This window comes from Oryzias latipes, chromosome 23 (assembly GCF_053564925.1).
Source record: "Oryzias latipes strain Hd-rR chromosome 23, Olatipes_Hd-rR_3.1".
Classification (NCBI taxonomy): Eukaryota; Metazoa; Chordata; class Actinopteri; order Beloniformes; family Adrianichthyidae; genus Oryzias; species Oryzias latipes.
This window is the reverse complement of record NC_136259.1, coordinates 8,423,991-8,451,688: the sequence shown is the minus strand read 5'-3', so window position 1 is coordinate 8,451,688 and position 27,698 is coordinate 8,423,991. Positions and strand designations below refer to the sequence as shown.

Here is a 27,698-nt window from a genome sequence, read left to right as displayed (position 1 = left end):
CACAGTTTTAGGTTAATTGAGAAATGATTGCATAACATATTGAAAAACTATCTGTAAAAAATTTAAGCTGGGGTTGAACTAGAAGCACTGCCACAAAAACTGCTTTCAAAGTCAATTTCTAATTGTAATGTAGTCAAATATGTTCAAAGACCCAAAGCCTTTTAAGGGTTAGACTGAAAGCAGAAGTGCACTTTATAAACCTTGAAAGGAAAATCCTTTCTTCCAAACAACAGTTTGTTAGTTCTTATTACGAACCCCAAACATCCCGTTTGTTTTGTTTTTTTACTGAGGAAATGTTACCTGCTGCAATCCGGGCGGCTTTCGCAAAGTTTCCCGTTTCGATGCAGGCGATGAGCTCGCTCTTATCGTCCACCGTGTGCCTTCGGACCAGAGCGGGTTTGCCCTTCCCGCATTTCGGGAGACTGGGAAGGGTGCTGGAAGCCAAAAAAGGAATGAACAAGTCAGAACATCTGCTGCCCTCTTGTGGAGCAGAAGGGGTTGGTTGGACGCATCACCTTCCCAGCAGGCTGTTGCATGAAGATATAGAGGACTCGGAGGCGCAGCGTCTGCGCGGCTCCACGGCCCGGCTGTTCTGCTCCAGCCTTTTCTCCTTCTCCACAAGCGGTCTGGACAGACCTGGAACGGAACAGGAACGAAGCATCTTTAACACTCTTGTTTGAAAAGAAAAGACTGAATGATGCCATCATTTCTTGAGGACATCCATTTGATGGATAGAGTGCAGTATCAAGTATCAAGGGGAATACTTGTTTTACTACTCATTCATACGTCTTTATTGTTAGCAAGGATTCTAAGTTAAACAGCTACAGGAAGTGAAAACCGAGAAGAAAATAAGTCTTGGTTTTATAAAGGAAAGTGGGGTCAAAAAAAAATCTATTATTAAACAATCAATATTAATATTCCCTTAAAAAAGTTAATACTGATACATCGAATCAAGAATTACATCTTCTATTAAAAAAATTCTAGTTTTTTTTTAGGGTTTTTTGATGCAATAATTCCTGATTTTTTTCCACTTCAGTCCACTTATCAATATTTATGTATAACTGTTTTCAAAAATAAAATAATAATTGTATATTAAATGGATTCAGTGTTAAAATAAATAATATAAGAAAAATGTATTGACTATTTTTAAATGTGGTTTTTTTTTGTTATGTTTATCGGCTAAGCAAACAGGTGAGAGCTTAGGGCCCTTATGGTGGAGGGATTTTTACTGTTATGTAAATGAAAACACACATGGTGTGTATTTTTATAAAACCCTTTTGGATTTATGTACGGGACAGAAGAGGGAAAAGAGGGATACAAAAGATGGGCAAAAAGGAAACAAAAAAGAAAAACAGCTAAGAAATAGGAGAATTAAAGAATAGAAGGGGATTCATTTTTTGATTTCAAGCCCAAAAACGTCTCAAACACAGAAAAATAAGGTAAAAAAAGACATTAGAATGAACAAAAGTTATGTTTTTTTAAGCAATATTCCTCCTTCTCTTTCAATTTGTAGTATTTTTGTTTTTAAGGAAAATTTGTTTATGAATGCTTTCGTAATAAAATAATTATTGTAAAATGAATTGAATCCGTGAAAAAGGACATCAGATGTTCCTCAGTCAAAATATATATTTAAAAAAAAGAACATTTTTGTCCCGACCATCAGCTGAGAAAACCTAAGAGCTGATGGTCTCTTGTGTTGGACAGATTTTGCAGTCACTATACGGGTTTTCATGTAAATTCAAACACATGAGGAGTATATTTGTATAAACTCCCTGTTATTTATTTGGGGCTCACCTTTGATTGGATGTAATTTTGGTGCATTTCTTATTGGATTGCAAAAAAGAGAAAAGAGAGAGGGATGTAGGAAGTAAAAAGGTTAAAGGATGATTAGGGAATGGGGGGGGGGGGTACTTTATTATTTTTTTAAAACACCCCAAACACAGAAAAATTTAGAAAAAAGAAGAAAAAAAGACATCCAAACAAACAAAAGTTGTTTGGTTTTTTTAAACCATGTTCCTCATTCGGAGAGAGTGAAACCACAGACTGTTCATTTGTGAAACACAGTCATGACATGAATGATCTCCAGCTTTACAAACCTGACGTTTAGCAGGAAATAAGCACAAACAAACTAAAAACAGCTTTGAGGGGTTTTGTGTTGATGCGCCTCATTAAGGTTGTACTCAGCCGCAGAACAACAGGAGAAAAGCCGGCTGGGTGGAGGATGTTGCGGCTTTTCACAGGTTTGCGTGACAGAGCAAAAAGCAGAAAATCGATGATAGTACCTCACTGCTCATCTATGACTGGTGAGGAGGAAGCTTGTAGACATGAAATCACCGTGTCTCTGATATAAAAGCACGTCCGTTTTCTTCCGCTTCCTCTCTGCTGATTTCAGCATGAGCTTTTAAGTTAAAACACTATTTTTATATAATCATTTTTAAAAATTCTTTTCACAGATGGAAGGCCATTATAAAGCGGGTCTGTGTGAAGATTGGACAACACATAAGAGCTTTTGCAAAGACAAAGCCTGACAAACTTCGTCAAATGGGCAGGAAATTGGGAAAATGCAACACCACGCTTGGTTTTCTTCTATGCTGCAGTGGAGGAAAGTGGACTGAACCACCTACAAAGGTTCCACTCTTGCAGGAGGTATTTGTTGGAGGTGGTATGGCCCAACGCAGCACCTTCACCTGCGTTTCTGCGGTTTCTTGACTCAAGCGTAACAAATGAACCTGTTAGGTCTGTTGCTCTCCTAACATCACTTCCAGCTCCATCATCTAATGAAGAGTTTTCCAAACTATAGGTTCAGTTTGATTCAGTGGTTCAGTTTGATTCAGTGGTTCAGTGGTTCAGTTTGATTCAGTGGTTCAGTTTGATTCAGTGGTTAAATTGATATCTGATTTACTTTTCCAATTTGAATCAGATTCACTGTTTTAGGTTTGATTCTTATTTACTAGTTGTTCAATTTGATTAAGACTCATCAGAAATTTTAAATCCTAAATTAGTTTAGATTTGTTACGAAAACCAGTTTTCACAAGTGAATTAAATTGAACAAAAGTGGAACTTTTACAAATTTATTTATGAATATCTTTTTGAACTCCTCCATCAAAACTAAGTTTAGAAAGTCAGAAATGTCTTTCAATGAATTATAGATTTAATTTAACAACTTTCTATTTAAAAAAAAAAAGTACTTTTCAATACATATTTTTAAAATTTAGTCTGGAAAGTCTCTGTGCTTTCAGACTGCAGTGAACCACATCAGGGCTCACTTGTTTGGTTCTCACATAGTCCAGTTAACAAACCTGTTTAAAAAGATTTTTCAAATTTTATTTAATTTTTTGGGGAGACTCACTGACTAAGAATAAACTGTCCGGGATCAAAACGTTCACTGACTGAGGTAAAAAAAAGGTTTAAAACCCTTGTGAAACTCTGAAAAGGGGTCTGGGTTCTTATGGAATAAAATGTATATAAAATCAAATTGAAGGTCATATTACTGAAAAGGTTCTTTCTAAAGTCAAGTAGAGGATTTTGTTACAGCAGTGGCCGTAATATTGCTTTTTTGTACTTTTGGGGTATTTTTCTTTCTCTGTTTCCGTTATTTCTTTATTTTTGCTGCAGAGAAAGGTTCTGTCTTTCTTTTTTTTTGTCCGGAGCACCTGATTGGTTGAGGACGTCCAGCTCAGGGTTCAAATACTGCCACATCACCCCACCCTACCCACAGCTGCCAGCAGCAGAGCTTTACTTTGTTTTGCTCTTGTTAGAGGCTTTGGTCCATGTATTTTGTTGTTTTTGTATAGTTTTGAATTTTTTTGTAAATTAATTCGCAGCTTAGTTTCAGTCAGGGTTTGTTTGTGAGAGTCGTTGGTGTATTTAATTTGTTCCTTTGACCTTTAAGTTACGTCCTTTTCCAAGCCTCTGTAGGTTTCCAGGTTTCCACGCATCCATGCAAGCACAGCTGCTGATGTGAGAAACACCAAATTGCTTCACTTATTCGACAACCCTGATGTTGTGACATTGACCACATAAAAAAAGAAAAAGCTGCTGCGACTTCAGGGGTGTGAAAAAAAACAGATCTTGTCTCACCACTGTCGAGCTTCTTCATGGGAGCCTTCGTCTCGTCTTCGTCGTCGGCCTGCCCTTCCTCGTCTTCTCTGCTGTCGCTGCGTTTCCTCTTCTTGCTGTGAAGCAGTGTCTCCAGCCGCGGTATGACCACAGACAGGATGGATTTGGAGCTCAGAGGCTCGCTGTCTCCCTCCTCTTCGCCGTCGTTGTCTTTCCCGGCCGCTCTGTCCGAATCCTCCCCTCCGCTATTGGAGGAAGCCTGGGGGCTGGCGGTTTTGGACTTTTGGAAGAGAACAGAAGTCCGACGGTTGACCGTGCCTGTGGGCTGGGCCAGTGTGGACGTGGCGATCACGCTCACATCTGCGTCCAGCACTGCCAGCCCGCCGTGGGAGTGGCCGTTGAGGCGCGGGGGAAAGGACAGCAGGTCCGGTAACTCTGCGTCCAGCTTTGCCCGCTTGCTGTGGGCCTTGTCCTCCCGGTTTGGGGCTGCGTCGACTGGTTTGAGGGTGGGGGGTCCGGGATCTGAGTCAGAGTGGATGGGGGGGGGCGTGGCATCTGACGGCTCTAGTTTAGGAGGAAGAGACTTGTCCGCTGTGGGGAAGAAACAAGCAGACCCTTTAAAGCCCCACTCAGATCATCTTTTGATCTATTCTAGTGGTCTTTCAATTATGATTATGCCTTTTTTTGGCCAAAATCTAGAACACTTCAGCCTGTAACACCGAAACTTTAGCTTCGGTGTGGACATCATTTTGACGACAGTAACTCGTCAAACTTTTACGCTATTGCACAGTACCAGCACTGTAAAAAGCAATCATCATAAAATATTTACAGGGTGAAAGTTCATATGGTGCCTCAATAAAGACAATTAAAATGAAAATACAACATTGTGCAAATAAAAAGTGTGTTTTTTATCTTAACTTTTTTAAAGACGCAGTCAGTAAACCCCCGACCCCTGACTGCTTGCAGAAAAGGCGGTTAGGCTGAAAAACTGTTGTGAATTTTCATTTCCACTGTTATTATTCGTTGAGGTGATTTAATATACTATGTTAATTGGAGCTTTGTTTATTTGCGTTGTTACCTTAAAATGTTAATTATGTTAGTATTTATAGATCATTTCAGTTTACTCTTGCAATGGACGTTAAATTCTTTTTTTGCATTCTAATTTGTTGTCAAATAAAAGCTTTTTCGTCTACATGGTGTGCTATTTGTCTTCTTCCTCCAGGTTTTCACACAGAAAAGTATCAATACGATACCAGATCCAAAAGCAGCGTCTATAAGAGGAGTAGTACGGATAAAATCTTTGATGATACCCGTTCCTAGTTCCAACTGCTATTTGAGGGTGTTTTCAGACAGGGAAAACCGTTTGTTCCGGACCAGGTCTGCTTAATTTGGTCCGGATCCAGCTCTGAACCTTGCGTTTGGTCTGTACTCAGACTGCCGTCAGATGGACTTTCCTTATTCGAACCAAAACTTGTAAACAAAACCATGTGGTGGGGGCAAAGCAACTACAGACAGAAATGATGGAAGTCCTGCACTTTGCAGTTGCTGTGTCTCACCGTTGTGGTGTTAGGGCATTGTTTTAAGAGAATTCTGTAAAGGAACTACAAGGTCGCTTTTAGGATGACGAGACACAAAAGCATGTAAAACGTGTTTTAAATTAAATGTAACAAGTAGGGAGTTGGACTCTTATTTTCCTTTTTGATAACACGACAATTGTTGCTCTACATTTGTCCGCGGCTCATCTGATGCTACATTCTGACTGTGTTTGGATCACGTGACCACCGCTATGGTGGCCGTTTTGGTCCGGTTGTTTCGCTCCGAAGACTGAGGAATCTTAGAGCGAACCCAAAAGCTCAGTTCGATTGGAGTCAGAAAAAAAAAACACCTTGAAAGATGAGTCAGAGGGTCCAGGACCAGGGTCCGCTTGGATGCATTCCATGTCGGAGAAAACAAACTTTGGTTCACTTTAATGTGTCCAGTCTGAATGCACCCTCAAACCCATTTCCTTTGTTTTTGAGGAAACCCAATACTTTATTCAAAATAAACCTGTAAATTCCAAACATTTGGTTAAAGTACTTTGGAATCTGGTCCAAAGATAGAAGAATTCTGGGGGGATAAACTGGAACCAAACAAAGCAGAACGATGGACAGAAGAGAGAGTAACCAGGAGGAGGTTCATGTACAGGAAGAGGGGTGCAGCTCTGGTTGGCTCCGGCAGAGCCTGTGAACCCCGTCAGATGACGCTAGCTTAAATTGGCACGCTGCGATCCAACAGGTCCACAGAGCTCCAAATGTTCTGCTGGATCTTTGTTCTCTTCTGAAGCTTTTGGAGGAAACCAAAGCTCAAAGATCCAATCTCAGCTAGACTTTGGTGTTTGCGTGTCACGTGACCAGAACAGAATCCCAGTTCAGCGTTTTTATAATATTATGTTATTATAAAAATGGGAGCTCTTGTCTGTTATGGACGTTACAATCCTAAAAAATGGAAACTTTCATACACACCTTCATCTTCTGGAAAATGGCCGTTGGACTTGACCTCCTGGTCTTTGGGTTTCTCCGGTTCTGGAAGCTTGGGAGCTGATGACGACGTCGGCGCCGAAGAGGAGCAGTGGTGACTCGACGGCACTACTTTCTTCAGGCTTATTTCGTTACGCACGTCGTTGATGGTCTTCTTGAGAAGCTTGAGGCGTTTGCTGCGCGACGGGCTGGACTTCATGGCGCAAGTGAGGTCGAACTTCTCCAGGAGCTGCTGCAGCTGCTCCTCAAGGGGCAGATGCTCCCGATTGGCTGGAACCAGCAAACGGTCCACTGCAGGGGGAAAGGAAGGAGGTAAAGAACAGACGCGAGGAACTCTTTCTAAATAAAAGCTGTTCCGGTTTCCGTCGCTTACCATCTTCCCAAGAAAACGAGGGCGAGGCTTTGACTTCGGGAGCTTCTGCCAGGTGAACACCACTCTCCGCGTCGAAGCCGATTTTCTCCACATCCCGTCTCGCCTTTCTGAGCAAGACCCCGCCCTGATCTCTGAGTCGGACAGCGGCTCGATAGAAGTACGTGTCTTTCGAGTTGTACTTCAGGCAGTTATTGACGATGAGGTTGAAGTCGGCCTCGAACTGGTCGAGGTTGTTGTAGCACTGGGCATCAACGCGCTGGCGCATGGTGGAGAAATCCATCGGGTTCTTGATGTGGTCCAGGTAATCCGGCACCTGTGAAGAGAAGCCGACTTCAGAAACGCTCCGAAACATGACAGGCAGGTACTGTAGGATCCGATCTAAAGACCCTCAAACATATTGGAACCTTTTGGAAAAAGATTTAAGTATCCACGCACAATTTGAGGTTTGAATTCTAGACGGAAAAATTCAGAATCTCATGCTCAACTGACTGAGCTAGCTGGACCTGAACGTTCAGTGTGTGACCTAAAACCTTGGGGATCTCGACTGAGACAAACATTGTAAGTGCCGACTCATGAGAGAGAAGTAGTAAAACCACCTTTGTCCTGTAGGGTCTACAACTGAACTGCAGGAAAGTTAGAAAATACAAAACTTTACGTCAAAATTCTTCCATCTGTCCATTTTCTTTTGCGTGTCTGGGCCCCGATCGCGGAGGGAGGAGTCTAAAAGATGCCTAGACTTCTGAGATTTCTTTCTCCAGCTCCTCTGAAGGGATTCTGAGGCATTCCCAGGCAAACCGAGACATCTCTCTAGCGTGTCCTGGGTCTTCCCTGGGGTTTCCACCCACTGGAACGTGCCCGGGCAAGGAATTGTCCAGAAGGCATCCGGACCAGATGCCCAACCCACCTCAGCTGGTTCCTCTCAATGCGGAGAAGCAGTGGCTCTAATGTGAACTCCTCAGCCTCTTTAAGGGAACGCCTAGCCACCCTACGCTCATTACCCCTGCTTGTATTCAGGAGCTTCGGTCATGATCCAGAGCTCATGACCACAGGAGAGTACTGGAACCGAAGCATTAAATTAAGAGCTTTTTTTTTTCTGGTTAAGCTCTCTTCACCACAACGAACCGGTGCGGGAACCGCACAGCAAAGGACACCACCCTAATCCGCCTCTCAATCTCACGCTCTGATTTTCCGTCACCCAGAGTTATTTAAACTCCTCCACCTGGGCCTGGAGCAGTCCATCCACCCAGAAAAGGACAAACTACAGGGATCCCTCGCTATATTGCGGTTCCCCTTTCGCGTTGTCTCAGATTTTTTTGTGCAATTTTTCCACCTTTTTTTGTTTCTTTTTTAACAGTGCATTTCATTCCATAATACTGGATTTTTGCTTTTACTTTGAGAATTTAAACAAAAGAGAGAAAATTATCATGTCTGTCTTTGGGGCAGTGGTTAGACTTTGGTTGGAGGCGGTCTAGAATGGGGAATTAAGATGCCTCCATCCCTCCGCTAGTCTGAGGGCAGACAGAGACCAATAGCTTTGGTTGGCATTCAGTCTAGGAAAAATATAGCACCGATTACAAACTTGGAGTTCATAAGCCTTGGTAGGCAATTCTTCTAGCCCTTGTACTATCCAAGGCACTTTACCATTGGGAGTTGGGTCATCTAGACCCACTCGACGGTGCGCTGAACCTTTTTTCTTCAATGATTTGTGATCTTCACTGATGTCCATGGATTACATGAAGTCTTTCCACCTTTATCCACCTTTTTCGTAGTAGGGAGAACACGTCAATGTAAGAGTGGGGTCATTTTGACCCCACAAGACAGCACAAGGGCTAGCAGAACTCTAATTTCAAAACCCCTCATGCCCTGGGGGAAGGGTCTTCAGTCAGTGGCTAGGACAAGGTTAAGGCCCGTACACACCGGGACGAAAATCGGCGCACGTTATTCGCCAGCGTTTTTCAACACGTTTTTTGTGTTCACACCCAGGCGATATTTGCTGACGATGAGCCGAGCGAACATGCAATTTCATTCCCTGACATTAGATGGCGCTTAATGTAAAACAGAAATACTCCTGTACACAAGGTGGCACTGCGCAACTTTACGCTTCTTAAACTCGCTTTTCACTCAGAAGAAGAGAGCAAGTATTTAAGAGCTGAAAATGTATCATGAACGTTTTCGGGGATATTTTAGAATGTCCGTCATTATTTCTTTGCGGCAATTTAGATGCTACTTGGCGTCTATCTTCTTCGCTGGTATGTGTGCTCAGCAAGACAGTTTTGTGTTTGAGCGCCCCCAAGTTGTGTTTTACTGTAACTTCAGAAGCTCCAGACACGTGTGCAAAAGCGCCATTCTTATTGGTCATATAGTTTTTGACGCGGCGCGTCAAACCAAAAAAACGAACCTGAAGCGTTTTTTAAAAAATTACGCTTTTACGCGTGGCGTTTTTCGCGTCGGTGTGCACACTCACATTGGTGCACTTTGTTTAGTCACGAAGTGTTAAACGTCGGCGAATATCGCGCGCGAAATTCGTCCCGGTGTGAACAGGCCTTTAGTCCAAAATAAAACGTACGTTAGGCCATGGCAGACGAACCAACGGTGTAACGGATGGAGCCAGTTCTACACAAACTGTACTCCACCACAAAGCCCCGTGGCGCAGGCCTATGGTTATCTCCGAGAACAGTTTAGAAAGTGTGTAGGGAGGAGTTTAACAGCAGTTGAAACACCTAGAATCGCAGAATGCAACTTATGTGATAAATGAGGGAACACTGTACCTTCCTCCAGTCAAGAACCATGTCCTCAAAATCAGTGCTGCTCACACAACATTTTTTTGTTCTTAAAGACAATTAAGTAAGAGTTGTGAGGTGAAGTCAACAGAAAATTGCAAGGGGAAAAAAACCCTCATCTGAAAATAATGAAGGGGGTCTTAGCTCGCATGATTTTAAAAACAAGAGTTAGATAATTCGCCGCTGGATTAGGACACTTAACTTCATGCACTAAATGAGATTAGTCTGTCCTAAACATCAGGGACTCATAAAAACAGTTTGTGTCTCTTTCAGCTTCATATTATGTCAGCTGGACCCTTCATGAGCAGACAAGTGAAGGTTTCCTCTGACAAGAGCGTCCTTCATCCTTACAGAAATGTCCAAAAAGTGGCGTAGACCATAAAACAACCCCAACAAGGTGAAGGTTTGACTTTTTTTTTTCTTATTGAGAATTTGAAAAGTTTATTAATTAGTAATTATACACATGCCACAGTTTCTATTCTGTTTTCTATTTCTGGGAGGGTTTATCAGTAAAAATCCAGATTTTATCCTGTAAATAAACATTTTCTCATTAGAAAAAAGGATACATTTCAACTTTATTGACAGTTTATTGCGATAACATTGACGCAATAATGACACTTTAGTGTGTTTTCTGCACATCACCTCACTAACGTCGACAGGCTGGGCAAAGATCCTGGCCTGGTCTTTGGCCTGGAGTTGGTCCAAGAGGACTCGGAGCAAAATGCTGAACGGCGTGAGCTGCATCTCCAGGAGGGTTTCTTGCAGTTTGATCTGAAACAAACACATTTTAAGGGGAAATGATGAGCAGAGCTGGTTCTGTGATTGGCCAAAAGCTTCGATGGGTCTTCCTCACCTCTTCCCTCTTTAGCTTCTCCCTCTTGCGGATCAGCTCCAGCAGCAGCCGGGCCCTTTCCAGGTCGTGTCGGAGGCGGTGCCACTCCTTCAGCTGCTCCTTCAACGACCTGCTTTCCTCCTCGTTCTGCCTCTGTGAACAAAAATGACATTTTTAAGCGTTTAGGCGAAAACCACCATAAGTTAACGACGGGAAAGTGTTTGGCAAACAAACCGGCTGTGCGTTCTTTTGGGACTGTAGGCTGGTCTGGAGGCGTCTGATGAGCGGCATCCCGTTTCTGGACTGTCTTTTCAGCGTCCAGTAGTTCAAAACCAGCTCCACGAAGGCCTTTTTCTTCTGTATGGACACTTGGTTTAGGATGGTTTGTAACCTAAAGGAAGCACATCATGAATGCAGATTTATGAGGACAAAGAGAAGGAATCAAACTGTATATGAGAACAATAGTGAGTGACCCCTCCCCCTTCGCACACAAAACAGGAAGTACCCACCAGCTTCAATCATTCTTACTCTGATACGTTTTCTGAACATGCTCTTGATAATCCAATTGTTTTTCAAGATATATTTGCTGTAGTGCAACTTTCTAAACCGACCAATCAGATCCCTCAATGTGGTCTCACATCAGACATTTGAAACGTTTATGTGGCTCACTTTCCAACAAGCTCACTCCTGATTGGCGAGAGTGGTTGCCATAGAAACAAGAACTCAGACCGACTCGGACCAATCGCCGCTCACCGACAACGTCTGGCTCCGACATGGTGGTGTCCAGATTGCGAAAACTGAATTGACTTCATTTTGTGTAAACCATTCTCTATAGATGACGTCACAGTCGCTTGCTCCAGTTCATAGTCGATGTTTAATAAACAAACGTGAAACGGAACCATAGAGCATTGCATTTCAACAATTTCTCATTAGAAAAACAAACTTATAGTTTAGCAATCATCCGAGTTTGCATTTTCAGAACAGGAGGAGTCACTGAGTCCGGTTCTCAAATATTATCTATGAACTGAATAGAGATTCCATAGAAATCATTTGGAATTGTATGGACTTCTGCATTAGAACTGGTTTGCTGTTTAGGTTGTTGCTGGTTGTGAGTTGATGATTCATAAACGAGTAGAAGAAAAAAGAAATCAAATGATTTACAAATTGATTAGTTTGAATATTCCAATTTCCTTTAAAGGTAATAAAAACATACTCCCTTTGGATCGGTAGGAATACCTGTGTGCTGGAAATGTAGGAACCACGGCAGGAATCGCGGCCTCGACTTCCTCTTTGGGCTCTGGCTTTTTGCCCTTGCTCTTCTTCTTCAGTTTTCCTTTCGGCTGTCCTTTCTCGTCTCCTCTCCCTTTGTCCAGTTTTTTACAAAGTCCGTTTTTGGGTTTTGCGTCGTGGTAGATGGACAATGGCCTCCTTACGCAGCCGTTGGGCGTGTGCGCTCCACAGTAGGCCGTCTTCTTGACGGAGAAGGTGGCCTCTCCCGTGTCCGTGACCTCCTGGATGGGCTCCATCTTCATGAAGAGGCCGGCTTTTTGGGCGCAGGTGACGTGGAAGGCGGTGTAACAGTTCGCTTTGTGGCACTGGATGCAGGCGCCGACGCCCTTCTCCTTGCAGATGTAGCACGTCAGCTTCCAGCGGGCTGGGGGGATTTGGCTGACGCCGTCAATGGGCTCGATGAAGGTGGTGTTGGAGAAGCCGACCTCGGGGACCCAAAGGGCGCACACCACGTGGCCCCAGCGCTCGTCGTCTGTCTTCTTCACCGCGCCGCCCTTGTTGGGACAGAGGATGCAGCCGGCGGGTTGGGTGGGTGACTGGAGGCAGTGCCTGCAGTGCCACTGGCCCTCGGGAATGTACGGCACACCGTAGCATTCCTGGTGCACTGCTACGTTGCACATGTCACAGAAGAGGATGGCGTTGCTGTTGTGACACTCTTCATCCATGCAGATGCTGCAGACGGCGTCCTCGTCGACGGGGGCTTGCTTTTCGCTGGCCTGATCCAGACTTTCCAGGTGCAGTTCTTTCTCAAAGCGGTCGATGAGGAACTCGAAAACATTGTGCGACACCTGGCTGATGCCTTCGCTTCTGCGCTTTTCGTTGACCAAATCCAGCCAGGCGTAGTCCTCCTCGTCCATGTCATACTCCGTCTCCTCGTCGAGTTCTTCGTCTGTCTTTTCAATTAATTTATAATAAGACGCCGGGCGTCTAGGAACTGCAGGGAGATTATATTCCACAGTGCGAAATTTAGGCTCAGGAAGCTTTGGGCCAGGATGCCCACCCGGCGGCTGGCCGCCTTCTTCGCCGTGCCCCAAAAGGCCGAGAGCGGCGATCTTTTTCTCCTTGTTGTTTTTTAGCCGCACCGACCGAAGGAGGACCGGCTGCTGGGGCTTGTCGGCGTTCTCCTTGTTGCTGAGACACTCCATCATCTCCCGGACGACCGGGTCGTCATCACAGACCACCTGCAGCTTGTCGTAGATGCTGAGGCGGTGGATGCAACCGTCCATCTCGAACTCCACCAAGCGCTGCGCCTGCTCGTATGTCAGGATCTGCTTGTTGGGCGAAGGCTTGATTGGGGACGGCGGTCTCTGAGGCACCGCCGCCCGGTGCTGCCGAGCCTTCTTCTTCATCCTGATGCTCCGTGTTGCTGTGGAGCCGCAAAGAAGTACAAACTGTTAACAAAAACCTCTTCAGAAATCTATAATCTTTATTTTTTTGTATGTTTTTGTTTTATTTTATTCTAAGGCAGTGAGGAGAACCATAGATGTTTCATTGCGATGAGAAAAGCTGACAACGTCTGATAGGAGTAAAGCAGAGTTCAACCTCCTCCATCAAAAATGATCCAAATCTCAAAACACTTTTTCTCGCAGCTGGACAATAACATGTGACCATGAGAGGCTTAAACTCATCCCAAAATCAACCAACAAGTCACAAATAAAATAATCTGGGAAATAAAATGACTTTTTTTCTTCTCTTCTCATCATCTTCAATAACAACCTGATAATTTTGGATCCTCGTCTAAAATTAAACAAAGTTTCAAAAATACCAGCCTTGCAAAGAAAGCTAAAGGTTTATGAACTGAAGCTACAATGTAACTTTGACAAAAATCTTTTTCATTTACATGATGCACTAGCAGATAAGGTTTTTTAACAAGTGATCGGCAATAAACTAGCGTACAGGAGGGAAATTATTCAATTGACTTTATTGATCTAAAAACATTGACGATTACCAGGATATCAGCTGTGTTTTCATCCAAACACATCCAGGTAGAAACATGAAAAATCACAAAATACTTTTTTTTTGTTTTTTATTCAAAGCACGGGTCTGTCAAAGCACTTTGACAAATATTGCTTTTTTTGTTGTTGGTGGTGGTTTGTCATGTGATTTTTATCAAAGAAAAAACAAAAACAAAACCACTGGATTTGAACCCACTTAAAACGGTTGAGATGACAATGGACTTCAGGAGGAACCCCCTTACCCCACCCCCCACTCACAATTCTTAACAGCACTGTTCCCTCACAGAGGTTCCTAGGGTCCACCATCTGACGGGACCTTAAGTGGACCGCTCACATTGACTCACTCCGGAAAAAGGCTCAGCAGAGATTGTACTTCCTGCGACAACTCAAGACGTTCAACCTGCCTCAGGAGCTGCTGACCATCTTCTACTGGGCAATAATCCAAGCTGTCCTGACCACATCCATCACGGTCTGGTTTGGATCAGCAACTACACACAACAGGAACAGACTACAGAGAATCATAAGATCTGCAGAGAGGATTATTGGTTCCACTCTTCCCTTCATTCAGGACCAGGGTCAGGAAGCGGGCTGGCAGAATAACCAATTGCCTTTTCGGCCAGGGCGGCGCTTAAGGACTATGCGCACCAAAACCACTTGCCACAAGGACAGCTTCTTCCCCCGAGCTGTCACTCTAATGAACTCCTGACTGCAGACCACTCAAGAACACAGAACAAAACCACAGATACTGTCGCACCAGAACTACTGTTGCATTTTTACTGTTGCATTTTTTATTTAGTTATGTTAGAATATTCCTATCTTTTTATTATTTATCCTCTCCTGTCTTACTCCTGTAAATTTTTTTCATATCTTTCTAGCTTGCACGAGAGCATAAATTCCTTGTACATGCGCTTTACTTGGCCAATATAGCAGATTCTGGTTCTGGTTGACATAAAAAATACAGAAACACACATACTAGCTATACTGGAAACCCAACTAAAAAACTGCTGACTTTATTTTTGTGTAAATAATCCTTTTCTTATTTACAACAATCACTTGAGATATAGAAGACAGAAAGTATATATTTTTATTTTAAAACTTACACATTTCTTAGCCTAATTAAAAAACGACATTTATTTACTATGCAATTTTTCAAAATAAAATAAATACATATATTATTAAATTCAATGCAATTGGGGGCGGGGACACAGGAAACTGGTCAAAACTAAACACTTATTCAGTTTTTAGCATCACAGCTGACTAACAGAGAACAGAAATTTTCATTCTTAACGGTCTTCCTGCTTCAAAACACAGAATAAAAGGTATTTAGTGAACTGGACCGTGGAAACTAGTTCGTTTCCTCAATGAGACAAGACATTTAAGGGGCGGGAGGCGGCCAGACGGGGCAACTTCAACACCTAGAAGTTGAAACTTCTCCATTTGTTCGAGGGCAGCTTTTCACTCATTAAAGTAGCCGAGATGCTAACAATAACATTAGCCTACGAGCTAGCTAACTAGCTAGTACAGCTAGCTAACCCCCCCTTTAACGAAGCAAATGGCGTCCAACAAAAACATTGCCTTTTTAAAACTATTTCACTAAACTCAACCCGGAAGGAATGCAAACTTTACAGCACGAATTCGACGTCCAAAAAGTGGTGGAAGACGATGGAAGGGGAAAGCAGAAAGACAGAACAGGACACCTACCTCCTAGCTTGAATAGTTTTTGCTAGCTGAATTAAAAGCCAGCTAGCCAAAAAAGCCTTGAAAAGAACGGCCTGCTAAACGGTTCTTTGAACGGAGCTAACCAATGAGCGACGCTTCGGCTAAAAAAAAGGACAAACCCGCCGCGTGCCTGTGGAGTTTGGGCTTTAAATCGTGCAAACACGCCGTTAATGTGTTTAACGGCCATTCAAAGGCTACAGTCGGTGACTAGCCACAAGCGGAACAGAAGCAAATAGCAGAAACAAGCAGCAGACAGGCAGGCAGGGCGACGGAGGATCATCCCCCAACACAACAATGCGTTGAAGCAGCAGACAACTCCCACCCGTACGCAACCGCTCGACGTGTGACGCTGGAGGTCATTTTGGTGAGTCGTGCGTCTTTTGCACAATGGAGTCCCATCTGTCACATCATAAATGCGATGCCTCGCTTCTTGGTGCAACACATTCGCGGACAAAAAACGCTGCTAACAAAGCGGCTGTGCGCGGCGAAGGCTGGGGCGGACATGGCATGCACGTGCGTGCAGAGGCAAGTGCCATCGAGAACCCCAAGTTTGCAAAAGAAATAAATAAACCATACCCCAGAGCATTTTTTTTAAAAGCCTCTTTTTTGTTATTTTATACATTTCCTAGATCAGAAATGTATAAAAGGATAAAATAATGCAAGTCATGTATTAAAAATAATAGTTTATGAGCCCCATTTGAAATTTACATAAGAAAAAGTAGTACATTTAACGTAACTTTACATTGACCAAAACCTTGGAACAGAAATCTTTTTACACAATTTAACACACAAACTAATAAAAACATTCTTTAATTAATTACTGTGTTTAAAATGTCAATCAAGCTAGTTGTGACATAATTACAGTGTAAGAAATATGTAATGTTTTTTTAATAAATTACACCAAAAATCGCACTAAGTTTGTGCTAACGCCTAAACCTCATGACAGAAAAATATCAAATATATAGCCAGCTATTCTTGAAAATTTGAACCACAATGAGATTTATTACTTTGTAAATAATGCCATTAATTGTGCTACATTTGAATAAACAATACATACAAATCAATTTACGTGAATAATAACAATAAAGTTAAGTTATTAAGTTTGTATACGACTGTTTAGCCCTTCTGCCTTCTTTTATTTGAATAAACTTTATTTATAAAAAGAAATTCACACAAAAGTGGGAATGCCACGAGGTAGAAAGTAAACAAATGCGAATGTTTACAGATTATATGGATGGCTATGAGCATCACAGTTTTTTAAATTAAATTAAATATGTTTATTTGCCATTTTCTTGTTTAATCTGATTAATAATTCAAAGGTTCCGATTTTGGTTTGGACTTTGACCATTTTGTTTTATGAAATTTTCCAAACAACAAAACTTATTTAAGCATGAAAATAAAATCCCGGTTCATGTAGTCATTATACTAGCTCAAAATTATGTCTAACAAGCAAACATTTGGAATTATTTGGCCTCGGTCAGGACCCGGTGACATCATTAACACGTTCCTTCCGTCCGACGCTGCGTGGAGCTGCTTCTTCGGCCGAACGTGAACTGCTAGCAACCAGGAGACAAAAGCAACAAAGTGAAGCCCCCTCCGGATCAATCAAATGTGTCATATTTAACCGTTTCGGAGCCGAAACCCTGTGATCCCACCGCTGGATTCGAACAGTAAGTATGCTGGACGCCTAAAACAGTGGCCGAACCGGGGCTGAATGCGGGCAGGACATCGTGGCGAGCGTTTCGCCCGATCCGGATCCTGGTTCGTGTTGCCACGGCCGGGTTCTGCCTCGCCAGGTTAGCTTGAATGTCCTGTGTGTTGTGTGTATGTGTGTGTGACCTAGCTTGGCAGCTAACCAGCTAGCAGTCGTAGTATGGTCCGAAATTTCCCGCGAGCCTTTTCTCAGCCCCACATTAACCGGCTCGTTTTTAGAAACCTACAAGCTGACAGGAAAGGCACTACAAGAGCACGTGACAGAAGGCTTTTTTCTGCGTGTTGTTTTATTGTGTTTATTAGCTTCGAGGCTAACCCAGTTAGCACCAGAGTAGCCCTCGACGTTATATTTTTGCATTTTACCCTAAAATTCCGGCCGGATTGCGTTATTAATCGGGTTTTATTATTGTTCTATGGGTTTCTTATCAGTAATATGTAAGAAAGTAACAGTTTTTTCACATTAAAGTGAAAAACTACGATGTTCGTGCTCATTGAAACTAGCTTACGAGGAATACTGAGGGCTAGTCAGCGCTGACTATTTTACGCTGTCCTGTAGCATCTTCCTGATTTAGCACGTAAGCCAAACCCGGAAAAGTGCCTTTTAGTGACTCAAAACTGAACCATATCTCACCAAAACATCATTATTTTTTCCATTTAACGTATTCCTTTAAAGTAAACAAAGAACTTTTTATAGTAGCTATTGCTACACTTACTACTAATTAGGTAGCAGTTAGCCTTATTTTTCTATGTAACACACTTGGTTTCTTTAGTCTAATCACCTCAATCAGCACGTGTTTTACACGCACACATCCTAAAATAATACTGTTCTTAAAGAAATACATGTAATTTCATAGGGCTTGACTGCACAACGCCACGTTTGCTAACCCTTTAGAAGAAAAAGAACCGTAAAAATACTAATCATTACAAAAATAAAGTGACACGACGTGAAAATGTGCACACAAATAATTTTTAGTTTCCTCTGTTTTGATTTAAATGGAATCACAACTTAAAAAAAAAAAGAAATATATATATATCCAGGTTTGAATATATAAGACTGGAGCAACGTACCCGGATTACAACAGATAAACCCTCTTATAATCTGATGTGGTAGTCTAGTTATGCTGTTATGACACGAGTGAACAGGCTGGTCAACTGACAGAAAGATACAGCAGTGGTGTCTGCAGACAAGGAACTAACCTCGCATTATTAGGTTTTAGTGTATGGTTTTATCATTTGGTTCTTGTTGCCGGGTAACAACAGTACTGTTTGTGGCCACTTGTTTTATATCTTTTTTTCTTTTATTCCTCTTTCTACCAGATGTTCTGGCAATTATGAGTTGTGTTTCAAAATAGGAGTTAAATCATTGATATTAATGGAATTAAAAATAACCCAAAAAGGTGTGGGATTCTGTATATATATCTAGCTGTTTTTAAAATTAATCTGTCAATTCATATGGGAGTGGTTCAAAACATTTACACTCATAAGGACCCAGACCCACCTTTAAGAAAAAAAAAAAAGAATTTTGTGTGTTTTGCCGCAAACCAAGTGAACCACAGAATCCATTTCTGATTTTTTTTTTCTGTTAAACTGATGTCACCATGGGTTCTTATGGGTTACGGTTCTGGCTGAAATTCAATCTGAGCCTTTAAAGACTTACGTAGATGAATATAGTGTTTTTAATATGCTATAATAGCACAATATGCTTCAAACAAATTTGGTGATGGACATGTATAAAGAAAATTAAGCTCAAAATTGCATATCTGAATTTTGCAAATTCTTGTGAATCAGGTGCAAATAAAAAGAACACTGTATTTGTAATTTAGAAAATACGCTGGGCGGGCCACAAACTCCCTACTCCCCTCCATTCTGATGCATCCTCTTGTAGACGACTAAATCCATTAACATCATTGTTTTCCTCGTCTGGGGTGGCATCAAAACTGTACGGCTTGATAGCTTTAAAAATTGCTCGCCATTTTTGTTGCACCGGTAATCTTAGGTCAAGAGTGTGAGGGGCTGTAAGCTAGCAGGAGAGCACGTAAACGGATGGATGACGGGGAGTAAGGGAGGGCTCACTCTGCGCCAACGGTCCCGTCCACAAATGAGGGGGCAAATTTCTAAACGAACTACTGCGTCTCTGCAGAAACTATGTCCCAGAAAACGACAGAATTATAATAATTAAAAATATAATAATTAAATCTCTTTTACAATGGATCAAAAGTTGATCAGAGAGGGACTTTAAATCAAGTGTTTCAATTGACTTTAACTCTTAGAAGTCTCCTGACTCCAGTCACATGGATTGTTTACTATGACAAAGGAATGACTGGCCATTAGTATAATTTTTATTCAAAATTCAACATGAACGTTTAGGGGGGAAAAGGGCAATTAGCTTTGAGTTTTTTTGGTTTAATCCAAACTTAAAAATAATTATGAAACATAATTGGGATAGTAATAAATCCTCTGAACATCGTAAATAGTTTAGGCGAGATTCATAGTTTCTTTAAATACATTTATTTTACATTATTTTGAACTTTTCTTTGTCTTGTTGTTGGATACTGTTTATCCTAGTTATAAAAAACAGTTTGTTCTCAATTTTTGTAGTTTTTGGTGTAAAAAGTGGCCAAATTTACCCCTCTGAATTGAGTTTTTTTGCAGTTTTTTGTGTGACTTTATTGTTTATTATAATGAAAAACTATCTGAAAAAAAACAACTAAGTTGGGGTTTTACTAAAAAGTTTGATTTCAAGCAATGTCACAAAAACCTACTTAAAAGGAAAGTTAAATACTTCTTATGTTTTGGTGCTACAATCTGTAGTTTCATGTGGTTTACTGCAAAATGTCAAATCAGAAATCATTTTTATTGCTTTTGTTTTTGCTTAATAAAATTTATCCCATTTTATCTTTTAATTTGGATATTTTGATTGAAAAAGGTAGAAGGACAAACCAATAGCATTTGCCCCCTATTGACAATTTCTGATCAAATTATAAAACCTGTGACAGACATGTTTCTATATCATTATGGACATAACAGAAGCTCTACACTGCTGTCTCATACATTTTTACCATACAAAATTTGACACTTAAAAAAGAAAACTATTACCAGTAATCAAATTTTCTTTAAACACACCTTTCCATTATCACTGCTCTAAGTATCTGTCAAATTATGAATACTTTTATTTTGAAGGTTGTTTGGTAGAGCTTCTGCGTCTCTTACACATACGTTTCAGAAGATTAAAATTTACCACTTGATTACATTTTAAAACGTTTAGTTAAATAAATGTGTAGGATCTTATTAATAATCGCTTGTAATTGTCTTCTGCCAGAGAAAAACTGGATTGATGTATGTTTTAAAAAGCATTTCCTTCAGAACTTAATGCAAAAAGTCAGATAAGAAAGAGTCAGTGAATTATATCGAATGTATTTATTAGCTTTGTAGATTCTTTTACTGTCCAGATTTGTCAATAGACTCCAATTTTGCTGCCGTCCAATTCTTTTTAGACAATGCTAACTGTCCTGTTTACTGTAGACGGTTGTGTCCTTTTCACGTGGACAGTTTTCTTCTAGGTTCAATCTGTCTATGAAGTGATGGTTTGGCTGGTTTTAACGATCCAACTAACCAGCTGATCACCTGGATTGGGTGCGTTCGGTCAATCAGAATGTGGATCAGCTGATCAGCAGGAAGAGCTGGAAATCCAGGGTCAGCCAGTGCTGGTCGAGTGAAGTTTAGTTGTAAACTGGTCACCGGGGGGTTTCATTATCTCCCTTTCTGGTTGTTGCCCTCTGACCTTTAGCGTTGACACAGCATTAAAGATGGTCCTTTTTTTCCCTAAATTTTCTTTGTAAACTTTAGTGATGTTTATGTGTGAAAGTCCTACTAAACGAAGAGATTCTGAAATGGGCTAGAGCCAGAGAGACACAAACCCAAATTCATCTGTTTTAAGACGAAATGAAAACAAATGCCATGTAAGGGAGGATGTGAGGAATAGGAACAGACAGGTGGTGGAAAACGCCCAGCAGACTCTAAAATGACCCTCAGCCGTCGAGTCCCGGCTGTAAACCTGACAGGTGCGTTGTCCCCACCCTGCTTGTTCCGTGTAAATAGCTCTAAAGCTGTTGGGTCACCAGAGATCACAGCAGAGCAGACAGAAAAATCCGGTCAGAGGTGCAGATGTTGATGCTGTTTGGAAAACATACTGTGGTTAGAAAAAAAGCTGGAAGCTTGGTTGGTCACTTGAGCTGGGGGATGGGTAAAATACAGTAGATAAAACGTCCATTTTAATTTCTTTGGATGGGTTTAAGTAACAAACTTTTCCAGTGGTCCCTCGCAATATCGCGGTTCACCCTTTGCGGTCTCACTGTATTGCAAATTTTTTAATAGCAATTTTGCAGGCATTTTTTTTTATTATTACAACATTTTGTGTTCTGTGTCCTAAATGGCTATAGACCATTGTAAACCGAGCTTCTCCCTGTTTTTTCTACTGTACTAATTGTGTTCAGTTCCCCTATTTACATAAATCTTCACGATCAGATCTTTGGTTTCACTCTATAGTACTGGACTTATTTTTCCATAAAGCTTTGAACTTTAAGAGTTTAAGATGTAGAAAATGTAGAAAAACGACATTTTTGACACCGCTCGTTGACAACGGGTGACTTGTGTGGTCCTTGCAGGCGACTTGATGCTCACAGGTCCCGAGTTTGTGACCCTTGCACTAACAGTTTAGTAGCAGAGCTTTAGCACCAGTGTTAACTCTTGAAGCATAGCTGTAATTAATGTAACTCGAGCTGATTCTGAAGCAGAGGAAAGCAGCCTTGTATTAATATGCAATTCTTTACGTTAGTAATGTGTCGCATATCGGTACAAAGTCACTTTCCTTTGCATCGGAATCAGCCGATTCAGGCGGATAGTATAAACAGCCAAAGATCTATGTAATATGTCAAAGAGCGTCTGTAACTCATGCCGGCAAAGGCTCAGATGTTAAAACGGTTGAAAGAGCTAAAAAAAACATTACTGCTTGGCATTAGCTTTTTAGCTAACGTGTGTACCTTGTAATGTTTGGTTTATTACCACACATCTGGTATCTAATCCCTGCTAACTCTAGATTAGTATCTAAAATAAAACTTGATTTTATTCTTTCTTTTCGATAAGCAAATTAACCAGAATATCATATATTTCAAAGTGCTTAAAATATTTATATCAGGCCATAAAGGGTTGTTTATTTTGGGACATGATCTAATATTTAGCAATACTTCTTTGGAAGAAGTTTGATGGGGCGCACGTCTGTTTTTCCTTAGACAGAAGTGAGGCAATCTGCAGGTCCGGATCATTGACAAGATCATCAGAGTGAATCCTTAGGATGTACTGGAAGTTCTGGTTGAACCTGCACCTGCAAACAAAACCGAAACTTCCCACTAAGCAAAGCTAACACTGCCTGGAGGTTATACGTGTCAGAACAGAGGAGTAAATGGGTTTTCATTTAAGTATATCATTTAAAAAAAAAAAAATGAATCAGTCAACAGTCATGGTGAAATGTTTCGTTCTATGTTTTACAGATGATGTCTGGCCTTAAGCACGTTGTTGTTGCTTTGGAAATGTATGCTGTAGAGATAATCAACTGAACGAGACATGGAAACATGTGTTGGGTCACCTGCAGTATCTTGCAGGAATCATTTTATCCATTTTGCATTCTCCACTGATCCTATCTGACTTGTTTTCTGTCTCTCTTTCCCCCTGCAGGTCGTGTGCAAAGTAGTTGAACTGATACAAGTCATAAATGGGACAGAACAAGCAAAATCTCTATGTCCTGGACAGCAAAAGTATCAGTACGACTCCTGCTTGAGAGCCGCTTTATTGATGAGTATACCTGAAAAGAAGTTGCTACATCTGACAAAGCAGACCTGACTGACGGAAATCCTTGGGTTGCTGCCATGGATGGAGAAGAAGAGGTTCCCCACATGAGTGAGGATCTAATTATTGAGTCCAATGGCCTCATCGAGAGTAAGAAAAGGGAGGCAAAAGCCACCTGCCTGAAAATCGAGGGGCAGGACGGCTACGTCTTCAAGTCCTACAGCATTCACCCTCATGACGATGAAGACCCAAAGTCACTTGCTTGCTCCTCAACACTGGATAAAGACATACTCCCTTGTTTCCATTTTACTTCTCAAATGGACAAACGCTTGGAGATAGACCTGGCATGCAACACGGGTCCATCTTCTCCCAACACTGATACCGAAGGAAATGCAGAGACTGAGAAGTACGAGAATGGAAATGAATCGAGTGAACTTGCCAGAGAGGACATTGAGGATGCTAACGAAATGGAGGACGAACCGCAGGACGATGAACGGCTAGCCTTTGGCAGCTCGATTGGCCCCTTTGCAACAAAAGATGTTGATGATTATAGTAATTTACTCAGCGGATACACCAGCACTCTTTACGATGTTGCCATGGATGCCGTTACTCAGAGTCTTTTGTCATCTATAAGAGGTCACGCCAACCCGAGGAAAAAGTCTCCAGCGTGGAATCACTTCTGCATATCGCCGCGAGACTGTACCAAAGCAATCTGTTTATACTGTATGAAAGAGTTTAGCCGCGGTAAGAACGAAAAAGACCTCAGCACAAGTTGCTTAATGAGGCACGTGCGAAGGGCTCATCCCACTGTGCTTTTACAAGACGGAGCGGATGTATCGCTCAGTAACCTCTCCAGCTCTCTTCCCTCTCCTTTCCTACCTTTCCCCCCGAGCTCACCAAAAAACGGAGACTTGACCAATAGCCTTTTTACTCCTGCCTCAAAGAATTCGTCGCCGTCCACGTCCTCAGCAGAAAATTCAGACCCGTCATCCAAAGAAACTTTACCCAAAGTTGAACCAAAACTAGAATCATGCGCCAATGCTGACACTGTCTACGGCTCCCTCCTGCCCTCGCATTCCATTGAAAACAATGTCGAAGAACTGTCAGACGGGGGGTCTGAGCGCCTTCCGGGAACCCCGAAAGGCTCCAACTCCCGCCGCAGGTCAGCTGTATGGAAACACTTCTACCTGTCGCCCGCGGACAATTCCAAAGCCGTTTGTATTCATTGCATGAATGAGTTCAGCAGGGGGAAAAACGGAAAGGACCTCGGGACAAGCTGTCTTATCCGTCACATGTGGAGGGCCCACAAAGAGGTTGTGATTGAGGAAAACGGGCAGGGCAATCATATTCCCCCGCCCTATACAAACCCACCCTCTCTGTTGTCCCGCACACAATTGCTGGATTCGTTTGAAGTGAAAAAAGAATCGCCACTTCTTCCATCCTCGCCAGAAACCATAGCCGATGAGTTACCCCAAAGCATTGAGGAAAGCATGGATATTAAGGAGGAGTGTGAGGAGGTGATGCAATTCTCAGGGCAGGAGTCCTCCCTCAACTTCTTTAAAGCTCAAGAGGAAGACACGCCCCTGACTTCCTCTCCATGCGAGCTCTTTGACGGGCCTGGCTTAAGTCAGGATCATTCAGTTTTTCAGCAAAATAAAAAGATCATGAAACGGGTGAAATCCGAAGTGTGGCACCATTTCATAGTGTCGCCGGTTGACCAGTTAAAAGCACTGTGCCGTTACTGTCCATGCGTTATCAGCCGGGGAAAGCGGGGCGACTTTGGGACAAGCTGCTTGATGAGGCACCTCACGCGCCGCCACCCAGACGTTCTCAAAAACCAAAAAAGCACAGATGAAAAGGAATCACCCCCGCACCCCTACAACAATTTAGCCACGACGGATACAGTTTCTGCCAAAGAAACTGAGGTCCCGGTCACAGAGGCAAAGGCGCAACCCGTGCCAGCTTTCAGCAAGAAGACATCAAAGTTGTGGAACCATTTCTCTATATCACCTGCCGACCCTACAAAGGTGGTCTGTTTGCACTGTAACCGCACAATAAGCAGAGGCAAAAAGACTACAAACCTTGGCACCAGCTGCCTCTTCAGGCACATGCAGAGGTTTCACGGACACGTTCTTGAAAGTAACAATGCGATCTCAGGTGACGCACAGGATGCAGAAATCCATGTCAAACAAGAAGTCATGGAGACCTCCGTTTATGAAACTGAGCAAAACTGTGAGAGGTTCGACGAGGAACACCCGGTTGCCAAAAAAATCACCAAACTTGTAGCGGAAATGCTCGCACTGGATCTCCAGCCATCAGCTGTGGTAGAGAATGCTGGACTGAACAGACTGCTAGAGTACCTCAAGCCTCAGTATTCTCTACCACCATCATCTTATTTTACCAGCACTGCCATACCAGATATGTACGAAAAGGTGAAGGACGTCGTGCTTACCCATTTGAAAGAGGCTGAAGGAGGTGTTGTCCACTTTACAACAAGTATTTGGGTCAGTAGCCAGACTAGGGAGTACTTGACCCTTACCGCCCACTGGGCGACATATGAATCCAGTGTCAGACCCCAAGGGCAAGACTTTCACTGTTCTGCTCTTCTAAGTGTCTCACAAATAGACTGCGACCAAGATATGCACGACATCCCGAAGCAGCTGGAGTACCTGTGGGATTCTTGGATCACCTCTTCAGGGCTGAAAAGAGGGTTCACTCTGACGGATAACATCACCATCCAGCACACTTTGGAGGAGCACGGCCATCCCATCATGGAGTGTTTCGGACACACCATCGACCTCATTGTAAGCGAAGCCATAAAAAGCCAGAGAATGGTTCAGAACCTCCTAAGTATTGCACGAAAGATCTGCGAACGTGTGCACCGCTCGGCGAAAGCTAAAGAGAAGCTGGTGGAGCTGCAGAGGGCCCACCAGCTGCCAGAGAACCAGCTCGTCCAGGACGTGCCCTCCAAGTGGCGAACGTCCTTTTTCATGCTGGAGCGGCTGGTGGAGCAGAAGAACGCTATAGACGAGATGTCGATCGAGTGCAATTTCAGGGAAATAATCAGCTGTGACCAGTGGGAAGTGATGCTGTCGGTCTGCAATGCACTGAAACCTTTTGAAGTTGCCTGCAGGGAGATGAGCAATCACACTGCCACACTAGGACAAGTGATACCACTCATCCACATCCTTAGCAGAAAAATAGACTTGCTCTTTGACGAGACCGTGGGCATAGACAACATGCTTAGGTCTCTAAAAGAGGCCTTGGTGAGCAGAATGTCTGCCACGCTACACGACCAGCGATACACCTGGGCGACCATGCTCGACCCGAGATACAAAACGTCACTGTTCACAGAAGAAGAAGCCGAGCAGTGCAAACAAGATCTGATCCGGGAGCTGGACTCGTCCTCTTCTACCTCAGCTGAAGCCAAGTCGCTGCCGCCCAATGGCTGCAGTGACGACCCGGCTTCGCACAGCTCCTCCCACTCAAACGTAGACGACCTCTGGTCCCTGATGCCCGACATCAGGCAAAGAACGAAAAACGAGGAAAAGCCAAAGTCCTCAGAAGAGGCGGTGCTGGAATACCTCGAGGAGGACATTCTGGATCAAAGCTGCGACCCTCTCGACTATTGGAACCTGAAGAAGTTCCTGTGGCCTGATCTCGCCAAAGTCGCCGCCCGCTACGTGGGTTGCCCCCCCAGTATTGTCCCAGCAGAGACACTGTTCAGCACGGCCAGCGTCAACTGCGCTCTAAACCAGCCCAGGCCGATGCTGGACAACATCGAGGGTCTGCTGTTCCTGAAGGTCAACCTCCCTTTGATTTATTTCCAGTACTGATTGAGCATTAAAACAGACCAAGTCGCAAACCTGTGAAATGGGAATTTATTCTGCTGAGCAAATGTAAATAATTGATTTTTTTTAATACACTGATTCTCAATCCAAAGGCCAGATTGAGCTTTTGTTTTACTACTGTTGAAAACACTTTGGAGCTGTTGTGAGGAAAAAGTCCCAGAAGTGTATCAGGGAGGGGCGGGGTTTTTCTAGCTGTAGGAGTCGGGGATTGTGTGTTTGCTTTTTAAAACCGGTGTCTCGTTTTGGGTCTGCTCTCTCCTCGTGCCTTATCCAGTACTACTTCAGGTCAAAATGCTGTAAATACTAAAATCGAGCAGATCATGTCAGGATTTTTTATTTTTTTTTAAGATACATGCAGGGTTGAATGAAAACTAGGCCCCAAAAATAAATGCTGTGACTGAAATGTTTTAAGTTAAATGTTATTTAATTTCCATTGTGACTTTGTGGCTCATGGTACCGTCACTTAGAATTAGAATTTTTTTTTTTATTATTTGCTGAAATGTTTTAATGAAATTGTGTATGATATTGCTGTATTTTCAGATTTAGGGGTTTGTTTGGAATATCCTTTTTTCATTTTCCCTTAAGCACAATTTTAAGTTTGTCAAGGGGGATTAAATTAATGGGTTTAATAATGATTAAAGCAACGTACTGTACATTTTTTTTTATATTAAATTGCTTCTCAGCCCTGATTTGATAATTGTTTTAGCATTAAAAACTGGAGACAATTTTGTGGTCATTTGTAAATAAAGGTTTTCCTTACACAAGAATG

At 42.5% G+C, this 27,698-nt stretch overlaps 2 protein-coding genes across 6 annotated transcripts in view; one reads left to right on the top strand and one right to left on the bottom strand.

The window, feature by feature from the left end:
- The window catches only part of brd1a (bromodomain containing 1a), a 23,548-nt gene extending 7,488 nt beyond the window's left edge, over positions 1 to 16,060 (bottom strand). The window contains exons 1-11 of one of the 3 annotated variants that reach the window (XM_078941787.1): positions 15,507 to 15,642; positions 14,210 to 14,293; positions 11,797 to 13,216; positions 10,795 to 10,951; positions 10,582 to 10,713; positions 10,371 to 10,499; positions 6,949 to 7,261; positions 6,561 to 6,866; positions 4,081 to 4,650; positions 516 to 636; positions 301 to 434 (exon numbers count right to left, since the gene is read on the bottom strand). In XM_078941787.1, coding sequence (XP_078797913.1) covers positions 301 to 434; positions 516 to 636; positions 4,081 to 4,650; positions 6,561 to 6,866; positions 6,949 to 7,261; positions 10,371 to 10,499; positions 10,582 to 10,713; positions 10,795 to 10,951; positions 11,797 to 13,199 — 3,265 coding nt within the window. In that variant the 5' untranslated portion in view covers positions 13,200 to 13,216; positions 14,210 to 14,293; positions 15,507 to 15,642. Of the gene's footprint in view, positions 1 to 300; positions 435 to 515; positions 637 to 4,080; positions 4,651 to 6,560; positions 6,867 to 6,948; positions 7,262 to 10,370; positions 10,500 to 10,581; positions 10,714 to 10,794; positions 10,952 to 11,796; positions 13,217 to 14,209; positions 14,294 to 15,506; positions 15,649 to 15,846 lie in introns of those variants that run through there. The other 2 variants (XM_023952492.2, XM_004082952.5) reach the window with 2 other exon arrangements.
- On the top strand, positions 15,657 to 27,696 carry zbed4 (zinc finger, BED-type containing 4). 3 transcript variants are annotated; one of them, XM_011490950.3, is made up of 2 exons: positions 15,657 to 15,888; positions 22,968 to 27,696. In XM_011490950.3, the coding sequence occupies exon 2, from the start codon at positions 23,159 to 23,161 to the stop codon at positions 26,912 to 26,914; it is 3,756 nt and encodes a 1,251-aa protein (XP_011489252.1). In that variant the 5' UTR covers positions 15,657 to 15,888; positions 22,968 to 23,158; the 3' UTR covers positions 26,915 to 27,696. The 3 variants fall into 3 exon arrangements, with proteins under 3 accessions (XP_011489252.1, XP_004082958.1, XP_020569791.1); XM_004082910.5 differs by lacking the exon at positions 15,657 to 15,888 and adding an exon at positions 16,802 to 17,194; XM_020714132.3 differs by lacking the exon at positions 15,657 to 15,888 and adding an exon at positions 16,802 to 17,320.
- The last annotated feature ends 2 nt before the right edge of the window (positions 27,697 to 27,698 follow it).

Excerpts from the sequence above, each read along its gene's own strand:
- zbed4 (XM_011490950.3), top strand. The coding sequence starts at position 23,159 with ATGGATGGAGAAGAAGAGGTTCCCCACATGAGTGAGGATCTAATTATT.